Here is a 15,843-nt window from a genome sequence, read left to right on the forward strand (position 1 = left end):
TTGTTAGGATGCCTATCATATGAAATTTAAGATATCAACGAATCAATAATCCATTTTAACTTTTTTCTACATTGTGATTTGTTAGTCTCTGAAAGCACCAAATCATCACGGCTTAATGTATGCATCCAAAGAGACTAAAATGTCTATGTTTTGACGACTTTAAAGAGACCATATAAAAAGTGTCAAATCTTATTATCTGCGTCTCTAGTTTGGCCATATTTGACTTTTAAGATACAAACATACAACAGAATCACCTTTAGGTAGTAAGAGTAGCAATGAGTATCGGTTTCAAAATTCAATTGTTTTTTCATGAAATACTGATAGGATGGTGGGTAACAAATGAGTTATTAGAACTTATGTTTTATGTTGGTACGTAACAACAACTGGGGTTTAAAAAATCTGTATTTAACAAAAAAAAACATGGGAAGTGCAAATTCCCTTGAGTAAACCCAAAAGGCTGGCCTTAATCTCGTCCCACATGGCTGGAATGTGCAAACGAACACGTGTTTATAAAATGAATAAGGAGACCCAAAAGCACGACCTTACTTGAACAGGATCTGTTCTATAGGCTTGTACCTCTGTATTCTTGATTTCTGAGAAGACAGAAACCTATGTCCGGATGATGATCCAAACCCGTGTAACTAGAGCATGATTAACAGAGTTTATGGTCTAGACCATGGCTCAGTAGATGATCGTTGCTAGCTCATGTTATGAGTCCTAGCATGGTTACACGGTCGTCTGACCGACCAATTCTTTTTTACGTTTTGTTGATTTTGTATGCTGCTTGCAAATAGGGGTGAGCAATAACCGAAACCGATAAAATCGAACCAATATAACCGAAAATCGAATTAACTGAAATTAACCGAACCGAACTCTTCATTTTTTAATATTTACAAGCATTTTTTTCCTCTATTTCATGTATTATATGTATTAATAGTTTAATATTATTATTTTCATGTATTTATATCTCCATTTCATGTACTAATATCTCAATTTCATATATTTATACCTTCATTTAATGTAGTTATGCATTCATTTCATGTATTTAAACATTTATTTCATGTATTTTTAAGCAAAAGTTTAGCCCAAGTTTGATATTGGTTATTAACCGAAATTAACCGAACCGAACCGATAACCGATCGGTTAGGTTGGGTTAATGCTAATAACCGAACCGTGCACACCCCTACTTGCAAAAGATAACGGAAGTTGCTTACTATAAAATGTACAGAATATGCTACAGAAGAACTCACATGTTTCTATTTGATTGAATAAAAAGAATTAATATAAATAATCTTGAATTTGAGTATGTTTGCAAACCTGACATTGCGATGAGCTAATATGACAGATTATGCATAAGTTAAAAGATTGGCTTATTTATATATTTCTATAACTTTCTTGATCACTTGTGTGTGTTCAGATTTCACCACGCCCGCAATGATGCTTGTTGCATTTGGTTATATGGAACAAATAAGTTTCTGAGCACTTGTCATATTGAAACTTTCTTAACAACAAACTGGATATTAATATATATATATATATATATATACTTATCGCGCTACAAGAATTTGGAGATAAGTACACTATCTACTAATCTACAGCAGTTTTGATGACCTCATTAATGGTGTCTGCAACTCATGAGTGAGTGGTGATTAGGGTAGTTGTTAACATAAGGTAGCTAGAGTTGGTTGATATTTGACTTGATCATCAAATTATGTATGTCTTTCCCTACTAAAAATTTATCAATGGTGTGTGCAACTCATCATTTATGGTCTTTTGATTTATGAAAATTGTTATTATCTTGTCACTTGTGACCGCTGAGGCGGAACATCACGAGTCTCGTAAGGCATGGCTGATTAGGGTATCTAAGTTGGTGGGTAGACGATTTCAAGTAGGGGTGGAAAAGTGAAGTTTGGTGACCAGTATCGATAAACACAATAACGAAGTTTTAGATCATAAGCTCGATCTTTGTAATTCTCATTAGCTCGAAAATTACAATCCTTAAACTCTCTTAATGATATACCCACAAGCTCGGGTATATATACTAGTTTAAACATGAAAACCTAATTAGACTAGTCTACAAACTCTTTATCATACTCAAACACTAATTAGTAAAAACATATTTAAACAGTAATTAATAAATAAATTCCTTGTCGTCCAAGTCATTTGCTCGACTTGTCCACCAAGTAATTTATTCTATGTAAACCAAGTCACGTGCTCAACTTGATAAACAAGACACGAATTCATCATAGGCTCGATGAGTTGGCCCAACCCGCCTCATTGACTCGAGGACGGAAATTAAGTCCAACAATCACCCCCCTAATTTCCGACTTGAAATAGGTGGTCTTTGACTTTGAACGTGTCTCATTTGACGTGTTGTTTTGATCCATGATCTTGACCTTCTCGGTTTTCACAACCATATTAGTCTTCATCATCTCAGTCTTAATCTCCAGAAACTCATGTTGATCCATGACTGTGTTCTTTAGGCTCTCCCGAACTCGACTACCACCGTGACCCTGTCCCCGACCATTCGCTCGGTCGTATGAACTTGCACATCCACTCCTTTGGTTGCGATACTGGTCAGCTAATCGAGCGAACACCAGTCTTCTTGATCTTCTTAGTGAGCACTCAGTTCGATCCAACAAATCAAACCCTTAGGTCAGAACATAACTCGTTCAACCCGTATACAATCGAACTCTGAATTGAACCCGCGTGTCCAACCCCAAATAACATTGTAGTCAACGGTGATGGTCAAACCGACTTGCGTAACCAAACAAGAAACAAATCCGTATGTTTGTCTTTTGAATCTCGAAGCACACACAAAGAAAAACTTCACACCAAAAGTCAACCCGCAATTTGGCTTTTGATTTTTTTTAACCTTACAGCTAATGAAGAAACTAACTCCTTTTCACCTTGTACCTTTTCCTTATTTATTGCTCCACCAATCACAGGGTAACCAAAAAAGAGCTCGTTGCTTGGTACTCCGATGCCTTTGGAACCAAACTCAGCCCCGATTCAGAAACCTGCTATTTCCGAGTTGAGGTCGCACGACCAACCTACTCGTTGTCTTCGTTACAATACCCATGCCGCTTTTCCGACGTAGTGGTACGGCCGCTACTGGAACGAACTCTTAATCGCCGATCTCCTTCTCGAACACGACTTTGATCGATAACACCAAGAGCGTAACCACTTTGATACCAATTGAAGTTTGGTCACCAGGATCGATAAACACAATAACGAAGTTTTAGATCATAAGCTCGATCTTTGTAATTCTCATTAGCTCGAAAATTACAATCCTTAAACTCTCTTAATGATATAACCCACAAGCTCGGGTATATATACTAGTTTAAACATGAAAACCTAATTAGACTAGTCTACAAACTCTTTATCATACTCAAACACTAATTAGTAAAAACATATTTAAACAGTAATTAATAAATAAATTCCTTGTTGTCCAAGTCATTTGCTCGACTTGTCCACCAAATAATTTATTCTATGTAAACCAAGTCACGTGCTCAACTTGATAAACAAGACACGAACTCATCATAGGCTCGATGAGTTGGCCCAACCCGCCTCATTGACTCGAGGACGGAAACTAAGTCCAACAAAAAGCTGATCATGCCGGCTCGAGCTGGCTCATTTTGACTTACAAGAGCTCAAGCTCGACTAAGATAGAGTTCTTTTCTAAGGCTCGAGCACGGCTCTTGGGTCATTTTTCAAGCTCTAGCTCGTCTTGAATTCAACTCACTTATTATTTTATTAATTAATTTATACATATTTTTAGTTATTTTTATGTATTTTGAGAAAATATTAAACGGGCCTAAGCATGGATTGAGCTCGCGAACACTACCATAAGCGAGCCAAAGCTTGGGAAGGTAGTGTGAAACCAATACATAGAGGTCCAAATGAGTAAAACTTAAAAATACACAAGGCTCGTTACGGCTTAATATGCCTAAACGAGCTTCTCATGCAAGGCTCAAGCTCAGGCTCGGCAACCTAACGAGCTTTATTTGAGGCTCCGCTAGTTTCAAGCTTTATATCGATCCAACCTAGAGTAGCTTGCGAGCAACTTGACTCGTTTGCACCTTAGTTTCAAGTCGGTGGGTTGGAAGTATTCAATAAAACACCACTCACATTTCTACTCATGTAAAATATATCAACCCTAACCACGACCTATTTAACCCATTGTCTAAATGTGTCAAACGGGTTGGCGGGTAGCAATCAGGTTGTAATCGTATTAATTGGGTTGGTGGGTTATAAAACTGGGTTAACAACTTAACATGCATTCCAGGGGAAGCCCTTCTTGGTTGAGTGTGCCTCTGGTAGTTGTAGAATGCTTTTAGATATGCCTATACGACCATCCAGGCATCATGTGCCACGTGACGCTCAGTCAGAGTTATGGTTTTTTACAAAAATATGGTGCAGTCATAACACTCCCATAAAGCCATAACTTTGTTATTTTATTATTATTTTTTTATTTTTGTGTCTTCCACCGACGTTATACACAAAACGCTAAAAAAACCTCCATAACGCTTGGGGGGGGGGGTGGTGTTCCCCGACGTTATGGGCCAAAACGTCTACCATAACTAGGCCACTACGCATGGTCTAAAAATAAAGTAGTAAATTTTAATAACACATGTCTGAAACTTCTTTTTTGAGTCGGTAACATCAGTTTCATCAATGTATATGTACGTATTTGTCACGTCAATCAACTTTTGTGTCATATACAAGCTGACATATGACATGTGTTTTTTTTTTTTTGTATAGGAGATTGATTATACTAAAGGCATCATGTATTTGTCTAAGGTATGTAGAATGGTTGAATATACCTTTTGCAATTAAATTGAAAAGTTGCATGTCCATCTAGAATCGTTGTCTAAAGTAACTCTTGGGGTACATTAGATTTCAAATAAGGTAGTTGTTCCAAGGATGGTTTGTCTTCATCTCGACGACACATCTCTATACATTTTGTCACCTGGTAGACTTGAAGAACTTGCATTAGATACGAAGCTTCATTAGTCCCATGGCAAGGTTAATCGAACATCAATTCTAATAACTACATTTTGACCAAATCAATATATGACATTTTTGAGATATCAAAAGCGAATGGTGGAGTTGGTGGGATTTCATTACCATAAGAGCAAACCTTCAAGTGCAAAGGAAACCCTGTCGCCGATGGCAATCGAAGAGGAATGAAGGAGATAATAGCGATGGTGTTTCAAACTGAGGAATGATAAAATGTTGATAAAGAAGCGGTAGGATATGTGGAGAGAATTAGGAGTACACGCGGAAAAATCAACACATTAAAGGTAAGTACAATATGTTGTAGATGTGATACAATTGATGAATAGTGTATTTGTGAGCAGAGTTAACATTGTTTTTTTTAATATTTATGTTATACAATAGTTATTGGTAATATAGCCATTCAAAATTCAAAATTTGTAAATTTATGATATAAAAGCATTTATAAAGTTGATTTATTATGAATAATGTTTTTAAAGTATACAAAAAAATTAAAAACGCACACCACACACAAATAGAAAAAAAAAGTATAAATCCCAATTAGGGTTGTCCAAACTGCTCGCCGCTCGTTTGGCGTTCGTTCGAAAATTGCTCGAAAAATGCTCGTTCGATTCAGCTCGGTTTGGTTTAAAAACAATCCAGGTACGAGCAAATCCTCGCTCGGTTTGGTTCGGTTTGTTTTGCTCGAATTATTTTTTATTTATTAGTTTTATATATATAGTTTATGTATATTTATAAAAGTATACTATTTTTTTAAAGTTTTTAAAATTTCCCTCTTTTGTATTGAATTCAAAATTCAAATTTAAATCATAGCCGTTCGTTTTATATATGTTTTGTTGTTAACTTTGAGTTTTATACATTTTAAAGGTGAAAGTTTAGACAATTTAGAGTTGAAAGTCTTTAATTAATGATATTTTGAAGTTTTATAAATTTAAAATTGGAAACTTTGTACGAAATCAAGCAAAACCAAACCGAACCAAGCCGCTCGGTTTCAAAACTAAACCAAATGCAAGCACAAAGATATCGCTCGTTTCTTTAAATTCAATCCGCTCGGTTCGGCTCGCTTTCAAACCAAACCAGGTATGAGCATACTCGCGTTCGGTTCGATCCGATTCGTGAACAGCCCTATTCCCAATCCTCTAGCTCCATTCTCATCCCTTGTAGGTGGCTTCTCCCCCTTCATCTCATACCTGAAAATTTTATAATAAACAAAGTTAGTATATATCAAAATATCTAAGTTTAATGACACCAACTATTTTTTAAGACTTGGTAGTATATAAAATCAAACTTTAGTCTTTTTAGGTTGTGTTTGTTTTTGCTTCAAACGTCTGTAAAAGACTTATGTCTGCGGGCGCACAGACATAAGTCTCTGAAGACAGTTTGAATAAGAAAAAATTATTAAAACTGCTTTTATAATTTTAAAAAATAAGCTAATATATACCATTTTCACACATCTTAGCATTCTACAAACACCCAATGTTCAACACCATCACCACCCAACATGGCCACCACCGTCCATCACCACCACGACCCACCGTCCGCCACCACCCACCATTTTTTGTCTTCAGTTGCAAACATGAAATCAGATTACAAACATCTTTTGTCTTAAAAAACAAACATCACATTAGTTATCTTTTTCTTTTGGCAAATAGGAAATAAATAATCTTCTCTTTTATGTATTGGCCGATAATAGTCTCATCTTTGAAATTATTATCCGGCAATACACAAAAGATGAGATTATTTATTTTCAATTTGATTTTATTTTAATAACAAACGAATCCTTTAAATTGACTACCGGTTAAATTTACGATTTCATTTGTGATTTTCTCATGAAGTAATTTATTTACTTCCAAGCAACCCCCATGGCGAAAAATCCTCATTTATTTATGACAAATTTCCCTGACGACCGGGTAAAAAAAAAATCACATCCCCTAGTCATTCACACTACCAAACACAAAACAAAACCAAACCACCGTCCAGTCCAAACAAACAACCCACCACCGTCAAAAACTACGCAGATACCGTCGTCCAGCATGCCGGTCAAGCCGTTGCTGAAGGCGCTAAAATCTTCCAGGACCGACTTGTAATCTGCTCACTCATTAACTTCCATATCTTATTGTTATTATTATTACTGTTATTGCTTTTTTACTTGATTGGAATTAGGGCTCCATTGAATTAACTTATTATATTTAACCTAATTTCTTTCATTCATATTCCACATTTCTTAAATTGCAAATAATTATATTAATAAAACGAGCTAATGCAGGTTCTTCATTTCTTATTTTAACATTTTGTTCGTATTATTATTATTATTGTTATTGTTGTTATTATTATTATTATTATTATTTGCTATTTAAGAAATGTCAAATAGGATTGTTTGATTGCTGGATTGGAATTAGGGCTTTATTAGTATTTGGCTGCTGAATGAAGTTAAATTTATTTAACCTAATTTGTTTTTATTCTAATTTTGTTAATTGCAAAATTTATTTTATGTATTAAATCATGCAACATTGTTATTATTATTATTATTATTATTATTATTATTATTTGCAATTTAAGAAATATTATTTAGGATTGCTAGTTTACTGGATTGGAATTAGGGCTTTATTATCTGACAACTGAATTAAGTTAAATTGAACCTAATGTTGTTTTTTGTTCTAATTGTGTTAATTGCAAGTTAATTTGTGTATTAAATCATGCAACATTGTTTTTATTATTATTATTTTTATTTTTATTTTTATTTGCAATTTTAAGAAATGATAATTAGGATTGCTAGCTTACTGGATTGGAATTAGGGCTAGTTAAGTTTGCTAATACTTTGTTAGATGTTTTAAGAAGGTGATTAACCTGGAACTAGTTAACAATATCAATATGTAAATGTTTTAGTATTGTTGCATTTTATTCAATCGATTAACTTCTAAATTTGCTCATTTTATTATTATCATTATTATTTTTAATTTAAGAAATGTCAATTAGGATTGTCTGTTTGCTGGATTGGATTTACGGCTTCATTTCATCATCTGATTTCTGAAAAAAGTTAAATTTAACTTAATTTGATTCGATTCTAATTGTGGTAATTGCAATTTTATTTTATGCATTTATTCATGTTACCTCGTAGTTCTCTTGATAAAGTTAGTTGAGTTTTGCTATAAGAGGAAAAATTGTATTTGTTTTTAATGTGTTATATGCTAATAAGAATGTGATTTAACTGGAATCAGTTATCATCAATATGTAAATGATTTAGTATTGTAGCATGTTATTCTATTGGTTATTGATGATTCGTTTCGTCTATCTACTTGCTGTTTTATTTTTTGATTTTGATGAAGCTACGAATGACAGGGAGCTAAGAGCTTCAAAAGCTTTAAGCAGACAGTTAAAAGATTGGAAGAAGCGTCTGTTTCCGCCAGAGGTCCGGAAAGGATACTCTTGATGAGAAGATGGCTTGCTGCGCTCAAAGAAACAGAGAAGCTTTCAGGGGGTTTGCTTGAAGATGATGACAAGAATCATGAACCACACCATCCTTCTGAAGAGCTAAATGATAATCCGAAAAGGCCATCTTTAGTGAGTAAATCCGTCTTTTTTAGTGTATCATTCTTCCATCATAGTGATACTTTTCAGTTTTTAATGTATATCATTTGATTGATGGACCACCAATTAGTTATGTTGTTGGAATACTAGCTCTTTCATATTTTTTGTGCTTATACATTGAAAGCGTGACAGGTTCTGTACTACGATGCGGATATGGTTGGAGATCCAATGAATTTCCGTGATGTTTTTCTTTATAGTCAAGCCTTGGAGGTCATTACAATATCTATGGTAAGAACAGTTGTAATGTTTCATTGTTTTATCTGAAATGCACAAGTCGACACCGCAGCATCTGTTGTGTGTATGCATGTTAGTATCTATCTGTGTAGCTTTCTCATGAACTGAAGGCAAGATTGTAGTTGGTCATTTGAATATCTGATGCAGATCAATAAGATTTAGATTACACGCTTCTCATGATTATTGAGAAATTTCATACTAATAACATGCATCATCTTTGTATTTAGCTAAGTTTCAATGTTTCTTTTCCTCAATAGATTCTTGAACCGCCAAGCGAGGAGGAGGTTTCTCTGCTTCTGGAATTTTTTGGGTAAGTATTTTTTTAACATAATTTGTATGAGTTCATATCTTTACATCATGTAAATAATTTAATAATTAACCTAGATCCTTCTTTTGTTTTGCAGTTGCTGCCTTACTGGAGGAAAAGAAGTTCATAACGCCATTGTCAGTAGCATCCAGGATTTGGCAAAAGCATTCTCAGGCTATCAAGATGAAGTCTTGGTACTAATGAAACTTTCCCGAAATATCTGATACTTTTATAATCTTTTACTCTGTTTTAAGCCCCCCACCACCCTTCTCTCCTCTCTTGTTCTTTCCAGGTGAAGCGTGAGGAGTTACTGCAGTTTGCACAAGGTGCCATCACCGGTTTAAAAGTCAATGCAGAGCTTAAAAGGTAAAAAGTTAAATGTGTTAAAAACATGTATAACTGATCAAGCTGATTTCGAATTTGTATTTTTGATATAATTGTATTCTGAAATTTTAATAACATGTGGTGAGTCATATAACTCTCAGAATAGATGCTGAAGCCTCTATGCTCAAGGAAAAGCTTGATGGAATGGAATCATCTGGGGAGATTATTGGTGACGGGTATGAAAAAGCCTCTAAAGAAGCAACCATTGCTACAATAGAGGTGAGTCTGTCTTCAGATTTTAATAACTTAAACTTCACTAGTGTTTAGCCAATGTAAATGATAAGGTTTAGGGTATACTAGGATGATTTATACTCTGTAATCTAAATGTTATGTACTACCAGTAGGCTCTGAAGAAGGCTCTGGCCCATATTCGAATTTGTTCTAAACTAGAAGGGCTTTTACTGAAAAAGAAGAAGCTTTATGGTGGAGAAACTCATGAGATGCATGCTCAAAAGGTAATTTTTGTCTTTAGAATATCATACCTCTTGTTGACTAATACTTCTGTAAATACACATTTGGTTATATAAATGTACTTAACATTATCTATATAAATGTGCAATTGAACGTTAAAGCCTAACTGGTGCTGGTGCCATTTAAAAACACATTGGGTCACTTTCACTTGGTCTTACTCAGAAAATTCTGTTACATTTATATGCTATATGTTTCATATTCTCGTTAAAAAATTTGTGTTCAAAACCATTGATGGGTAGAAGTGTTGTCTTTGGGTTTAAACAGGTGGATAAGCTGAAAGTGCTATCTGAGTCTCTTGTTAGCTCCTCCACAAAAGCCGAGAAGCGTATATCTGATAACAGGTATTCATTCATATGGTTTGAGGATATATTATTTTTTCTAAATGCTTTGTTTTTAGACAATCCTTTCATTTTGCAACTTTTGGCAGGGTTCAGAAAGAAGAAGCTTTGAACTTTCGTGTCTCTAAAGCAAGTGAAGTTAGTGAAATAGAGAAGGTATTTTCATATCTAATATAAAGAATGTAATAATGAAACTATATACCTTTACTTGAAATTTGAATATTGTAGTAATAGCTCGGCTCTGTTTCTGTTATAGGAATTGGCTGCTGAGGTTGCAGGTCTTGAAAAACAGAGAAATGACCTTGAAGCTGAATTAAAAAGGGTCAGTGCCTCTAATTTTTTCTTTCCGTTTTCATTTATAAAGAATATATATATATATATATATATATATATATATATATATTATTTTGTCAAGGAGATAATAATCTGGACTTATGTTTTATGTCCAAGGCTTGATGCAAAACTACTATCGAGCCGGGGGTCTCACCGAAAGCAGCCTCTCTATCCTTATAGCTGTCTACATCTTACCCTCCTCAGACCCTACCATAGCTTTGCTATTGGTGGGATATACTGAGTACGATGATGATGTTTTAGGTGAACATCTCACTGGCAGCTGCCAATGGTCGGCTTCAGAACGTTAGGGAAGAAAGGGATCAGTTTTATGAAGCTAATGATCAACTTGTTGCACACTTGAAAACAAAGGTATATATTTTGTGCTTCAATATAATAATATCTGCATTTTCTTATTCTACTAATTTGTAGGATGATGAGCTAGTGAAATCAATTAATTCATGTAAGCAAGAAGTGAATGTGTTGAATACCTGGGTCAATTTCCTGGAAGATACTTGGGTTCTTCAACGTGCTAATACAGAGACCAAGGAGAAGCAGGTCAGGTATGTTTTTATAAACATTATCTACTCAAATTATAATAATTTGTGAAATACCGTTAATCTGAAATTTCAAACTTTCTTAAGTGATGAATTGGAAAAACACGAGGGTTATTTTGTCAACTTGGTCGCTAAACTGCTTTCTGCTTATGAGGTACTGTATATTCTAAAAATACTTCATAACCATACGTTGTTTTTGGTGCTAAATATTCATATATAATTTATCTTGTATACAGGAGGGATTGAAGCCTTCGGTTGATCGTATCGAGAAATACGTGGAGAACTTAAATAGCTTAAGTGGAGGGTAATATATACATAATGCACTAGCACATTTTTAATGTTTAATAATATGAATTACAATGTTTATCTTCTCAATACAGGTCGGATACACCATCCAATGAGGATAAAGAAGCTTCTAAAGTGATAAATCCTAGAAGAAGCCTCGAGGAGGAATATCTGGACTATGAAGCAAAGGTAGCAGTTGCTCGTTTTAAGTTCTGTGTCGGATACATTATTATGAAAAACGCAAAATCAATGTTTATTTTTTTTATTGCAGATCATTACAACCTTTAGTGTGGTGGACAACATGAAAGAACAGTTCTATTCTCAACACGGGAAAACGTCCAGGTATGTTGAATCGTTTCTTTGGTGGATGTTATAATTTCTTGTGAAAAATTTAAAAAAAAATTGTGTTTGGTTTTGATACAGGAAAGAAGATGCAAGAATCAAAGAACTTTTTGAAAATATTGAAAAGTTGAGAGCAAAGTTTGATTCAATTGAAAGGCCGAATCTTGAAATGGAGAATCCTGAAGAAGTGGAGGAGACAGCATCAGCTGATGCTGAAACAAGCACCAAGCCTGCTGACAAACCTCAAACCCAGACAAAGACTCAGACCCGGACTGGTGAGCAGCAGGTAAAGTCACCTACTGCAAAAGGTGATCAGGGTCAGGGTCTGGACCCTGAAGCTGGACTAGCAAAGCTGGAGTCTGAGTTCGGTAAAGTTAACCGGGAGTACACGGAGGAAGAGATAGGCGACTGGGAATTTGATGAGCTTGAAAAGGAGTTAAGCAAATAGATGAAGTGTTTTGGCTACAATAAAACCATAAGTTAAAAAAGAAATAGAGTGGCTTTGTATGTACATAATTAAATGTTTGAATGATTTGATTATGTGCTTTATGTTCATGTAATTCACTAAACTTGTACAATGTAACACAAACTTTTATTTGTGATCTTGATGCTTCTCAACAACAATCTAATTTATAGACAAATATTTTTAACATGTGCAGTGATCATACCTATTCCAACTAATCTTCTTATTCCACAAACAGGCATATAAACAATTGCGCGTGTCTAGTGCAATGTCATTTTAAACTCTGTATAAATGCTTTATGATGAGTATAGCGAGAAGCAATTATACGATTAGTTTTGTGTTACTGTCTATGCGATAGTGAGAGACTGATATAATTTGATAATTGTGTTTTGTATTACAGTTACTAAGACTTGTGCGACGTATATATCCAGACAGATATGGTGAGAGATAATTATACAAGCACACAATTGTCTTTCTATCACTAGTTAGAAGTATGATGCATATACAAAGAGAGAGACAAAGAATGGTGGTTTCAAACCAAAGAAATGGGTGCAGGTCAGAATGAGCCGTCACTTCATTTGGTGTTCTCTTTGACCTCTTGGGTTGCAATCTCTGACTTAAATACGGTTGGCGTTTCATACCAAAATAATGGACATTAGTAACTAGCCTTGCCCATTCTGACCAGCTCTTCCATGTCAAGACTTTTTGATTGTGTCCATTTGACCCGTTCTTGAGTTTAGACATACCCAAAAGAACCCAAAACGCATAGAAAACTGCCCAACCCTACCCGTTTCAAATGATCAGATCTCCCCTTAAAAAGAAATCTTAAAACCTTCCAAATCCAAAATCCATTAGAAAGCAGTGTATTAGCAAGCTAACAAAGTTACAGAACATGTTACCTATCAATTGAACTTAACAACATGTAACAATATATTAGTTTATGACTATTTTACTCCTTGAGTCCTTGGAACACGAAGAAATGCCGGTTGATTTATGTGATTTCTCCCAATTCAAACCATCAAAATGCTTAATCTCCACATGGGTCAACGTTCCAGGGTCAACACACTTGTATGTAACCGCGATTCCATCTGGGTTCGATTTCGGTGTATAAAAGGATGTAATGCCACACACTTTGCAAAATGTGTGTTTTGCGGTGTGAGTGCCGAAAGTGTAGGTGGTCAGGAACTCTTTGGAGTCTTGTAAAAGCTCGAATCGTTGTGAAGGTACGATGAAGTGAGTGTTTCCTCTCATTGCACAGTCTGAGCAGTTGCACTGCCAGGCTGTCACACTGGCTGGTGAGTGGACACGCCACCTCACACGTCCACAGTGGCATCCGCCGTTGTGTATCACCATTTCAGAATCCATGTATTTAGTCTGCAAGTATATAGAATTACACATCATTCATATATGTTTTTAAGATCTTTGATTATACTGTAATTATTTTCTATATATGTTCACGTTTATTGTAATTATCTTTATTATAATTAAGATATACCATTTGATTAGTTTTTCTTTGTAATTATCATTATTATAACATCTCCGTAATTTATTTATAGGAGTACAATAAGAATAATTACAAAAGTAAAAGAATACAATTAAAATAATTACATAGAACTCTAATCATATAATATAATATCTCCTAATACTAAAGAGCATTGCTCTGGCGGTATCCCGGTGACTTCCTCTAGGGAAGGCTGCCGGTTCGAGTCTCGTTTGTGACAAAATGTTAAGGGGTTTTACCACAGTAGGCCTTCGGGCAGTGGGGTTCCCCTAGAATTGGTGGTGGGCAAGGTCACAAGTCTGCAATCACGGGCCTTTCAACCCGAGCTTTGTTGGTCGTTCAAAAATAATAATAATAATAATATCTCCTAACAACCAAGAATATAATCTTTGATGTTCATAAGCAAAGATTTAACATTACTAATTCTGGAAACCGATAATCATAAAGAGTTTGATTATATCGATCAAATGACCAGTGTGACATCTGGATTAAGGCCACTCCTAATGTCATTATGATGAATTAAAACGCTATGCTAGTATTATTTAAGTGATCATTTGTAGAAATAAAAGTCAAATAGAAGATAACCCCAAAAGCTAACTAGGTCAACGCAAAATTGGGTGTCAACGTTCAAAATCATGGCAAACAAATATGATTCGAAAATGAATGTAACTATACATATACATATACATATACATATACAGAGTGAGAATGTTAAGATGGTATGAAGATAAAACCAAACCTTAAAATTGCAGACTTCTTCTAGAAGAAAACGATCACAATAAAATTACAGAAACACAGGAAAAGTGGGCGAAATGGCGGCTATATGTTTTTAATGGGATGAGCAAATGATCGAGTACCTTAAAACTTAAAACTACATTTTAAGGATTCGGTATCGTTATCGGTGTGGTACCGGAATTTTACAGACATTTTTCTTCAGAACATGTATTGTACCGAGTACTTTTAGTAACGGTGTCTTCGATATCAGTAGTTTTGATACCGATACTTTTGATACTAAACTTATCTCTAACATGCATAATGCATTATTAAATTGGAATTTTTTTTCTTTTAACTAGTTATTGAAATAATTTGAGTTTTTTGAAGTATAAATCTAATGTTTTAATTTGGTTGTGATTTATGTGGGGTTTTGAAGTAATTTTTGTAGCATGGAGAGCAGTGATTAATAGGCTGTCGGCGTTGACGCTTCAACGAGAAGAAACATTCTGGTAAGATCAATCTATTTGTCCGGTTTGTGAAAGGGAGGATGAGTTGGTCGACCATATTTTTATCTCGTGTGAGTTAGCTCGAATGGTGCGGTGTTTGATTTGTCAATGGTGCAAGGTACCCTCGATTTATGCTTTTAGTGACCGGGACTTGGTTAACTTACACATGTACCTGAGGCTTTCGAAAGATAACACAAAGCTTTCCACGCAATTTGTTTGATTACGATTTGGTATATTTGGACGAAACGCAATGCTCTAGTCCCACTAGTAGAGATGGCCAAAAAAACCGGTTGGGGAACCGGTTTACCGGTTTAAACCGGAAACCGGTTAATAGAAAAACCGGTTATTAAAAAACCGGTTAGACCGGTTATTGAACCGCCGGTTAGTACTTCGGTTACTCATTCGTGGACAAAAACCGGTTATTGAACCGGTTAGTAAAAAAACCGGTTAAATTTAAAAACCGGTTATTGAAAAACCGGTTAACCTAAAAACCGGTTAACGGTCAAAAACCGGTTAACCTAAAAACCGGTTAACCGGTTTTTAGGTTAACCGGTTTTTGACCGTTATAAAACGGCCATATGACCGTTTGGGTCCTTTTTTGCCCGTTTTTTCTTGATTTCTAGCCTTTTTTTTAACATTTTACCCCCACAAACAACTATATATAGTTTAGGTTGGGTAGGTTAGCTCACACTCGATTATACAACTCTACTAGCTCTAAACGTTTATTTCATACGCGATTATTTTGTTATCTCACACTCAATTATACCACATTACCACTCCATACGCTCTTATTTCGTAGTCGTT

General features: G+C 35.0%; 1 protein-coding gene, 1 non-coding gene and 1 pseudogene across 3 annotated transcripts; 2 read left to right on the top strand and 1 right to left on the bottom strand.

The window, feature by feature from the left end:
• Positions 1 to 536: 536 nt before the first annotated feature.
• Positions 537 to 748, top strand: LOC143535881 (small nucleolar RNA U3). The gene has a single exon (XR_013135785.1). It is a non-coding gene; the product is annotated as a small nucleolar RNA U3 (small nucleolar RNA).
• Positions 749 to 7,023: 6,275 nt separating this feature from the next.
• Positions 7,024 to 12,335, top strand: LOC143535874 (uncharacterized). Its single transcript, XM_077030008.1, has 18 exons — positions 7,024 to 7,102; positions 8,359 to 8,580; positions 8,740 to 8,835; positions 9,099 to 9,151; positions 9,246 to 9,342; positions 9,441 to 9,514; positions 9,634 to 9,751; positions 9,877 to 9,987; positions 10,268 to 10,344; positions 10,431 to 10,497; positions 10,598 to 10,663; positions 10,936 to 11,043; positions 11,104 to 11,234; positions 11,316 to 11,382; positions 11,465 to 11,532; positions 11,609 to 11,702; positions 11,785 to 11,855; positions 11,937 to 12,335. Exons 2-18 carry the CDS (start codon positions 8,449 to 8,451, stop codon positions 12,301 to 12,303), a joined length of 1,797 nt encoding a protein of 598 aa, XP_076886123.1. The 5' UTR covers positions 7,024 to 7,102; positions 8,359 to 8,448; the 3' UTR covers positions 12,304 to 12,335.
• An 820-nt stretch (positions 12,336 to 13,155) lies between these two features.
• On the bottom strand, positions 13,156 to 14,673 carry LOC143535861 (uncharacterized; annotated as a pseudogene). The gene is made up of 2 exons (XR_013135783.1): positions 14,559 to 14,673; positions 13,156 to 13,692 (listed from the first exon to the last, which is right to left on the bottom strand). The product of XR_013135783.1 is annotated as an uncharacterized LOC143535861 (transcript).
• Positions 14,674 to 15,843: the final 1,170 nt, after the last annotated feature.

Source organism: Bidens hawaiensis, unplaced genomic scaffold, assembly GCF_021521415.1.
Source record: "Bidens hawaiensis isolate Kalapana, Puna unplaced genomic scaffold, B.hawaiensis_p1.1 tig00010669_1, whole genome shotgun sequence".
NCBI classification, from domain to species: domain Eukaryota; kingdom Viridiplantae; phylum Streptophyta; class Magnoliopsida; order Asterales; family Asteraceae; genus Bidens; species Bidens hawaiensis.

Coding starts and splice junctions, on each gene's coding strand:
- LOC143535874 (XM_077030008.1), top strand. CDS start 8,449: ATGAGAAGATGGCTTGCTGCGCTCAAAGAAACAGAGAAGCTTTCAGGG. Junction 9,343..9,440: donor GCTATCAAGATGAAGTCTTG/GTACTAATGAAA, acceptor TGTTCTTTCCAG/GTGAAGCGTGAGGAGTTACT. Junction 11,044..11,103: donor TTGCACACTTGAAAACAAAG/GTATATATTTTG, acceptor ACTAATTTGTAG/GATGATGAGCTAGTGAAATC.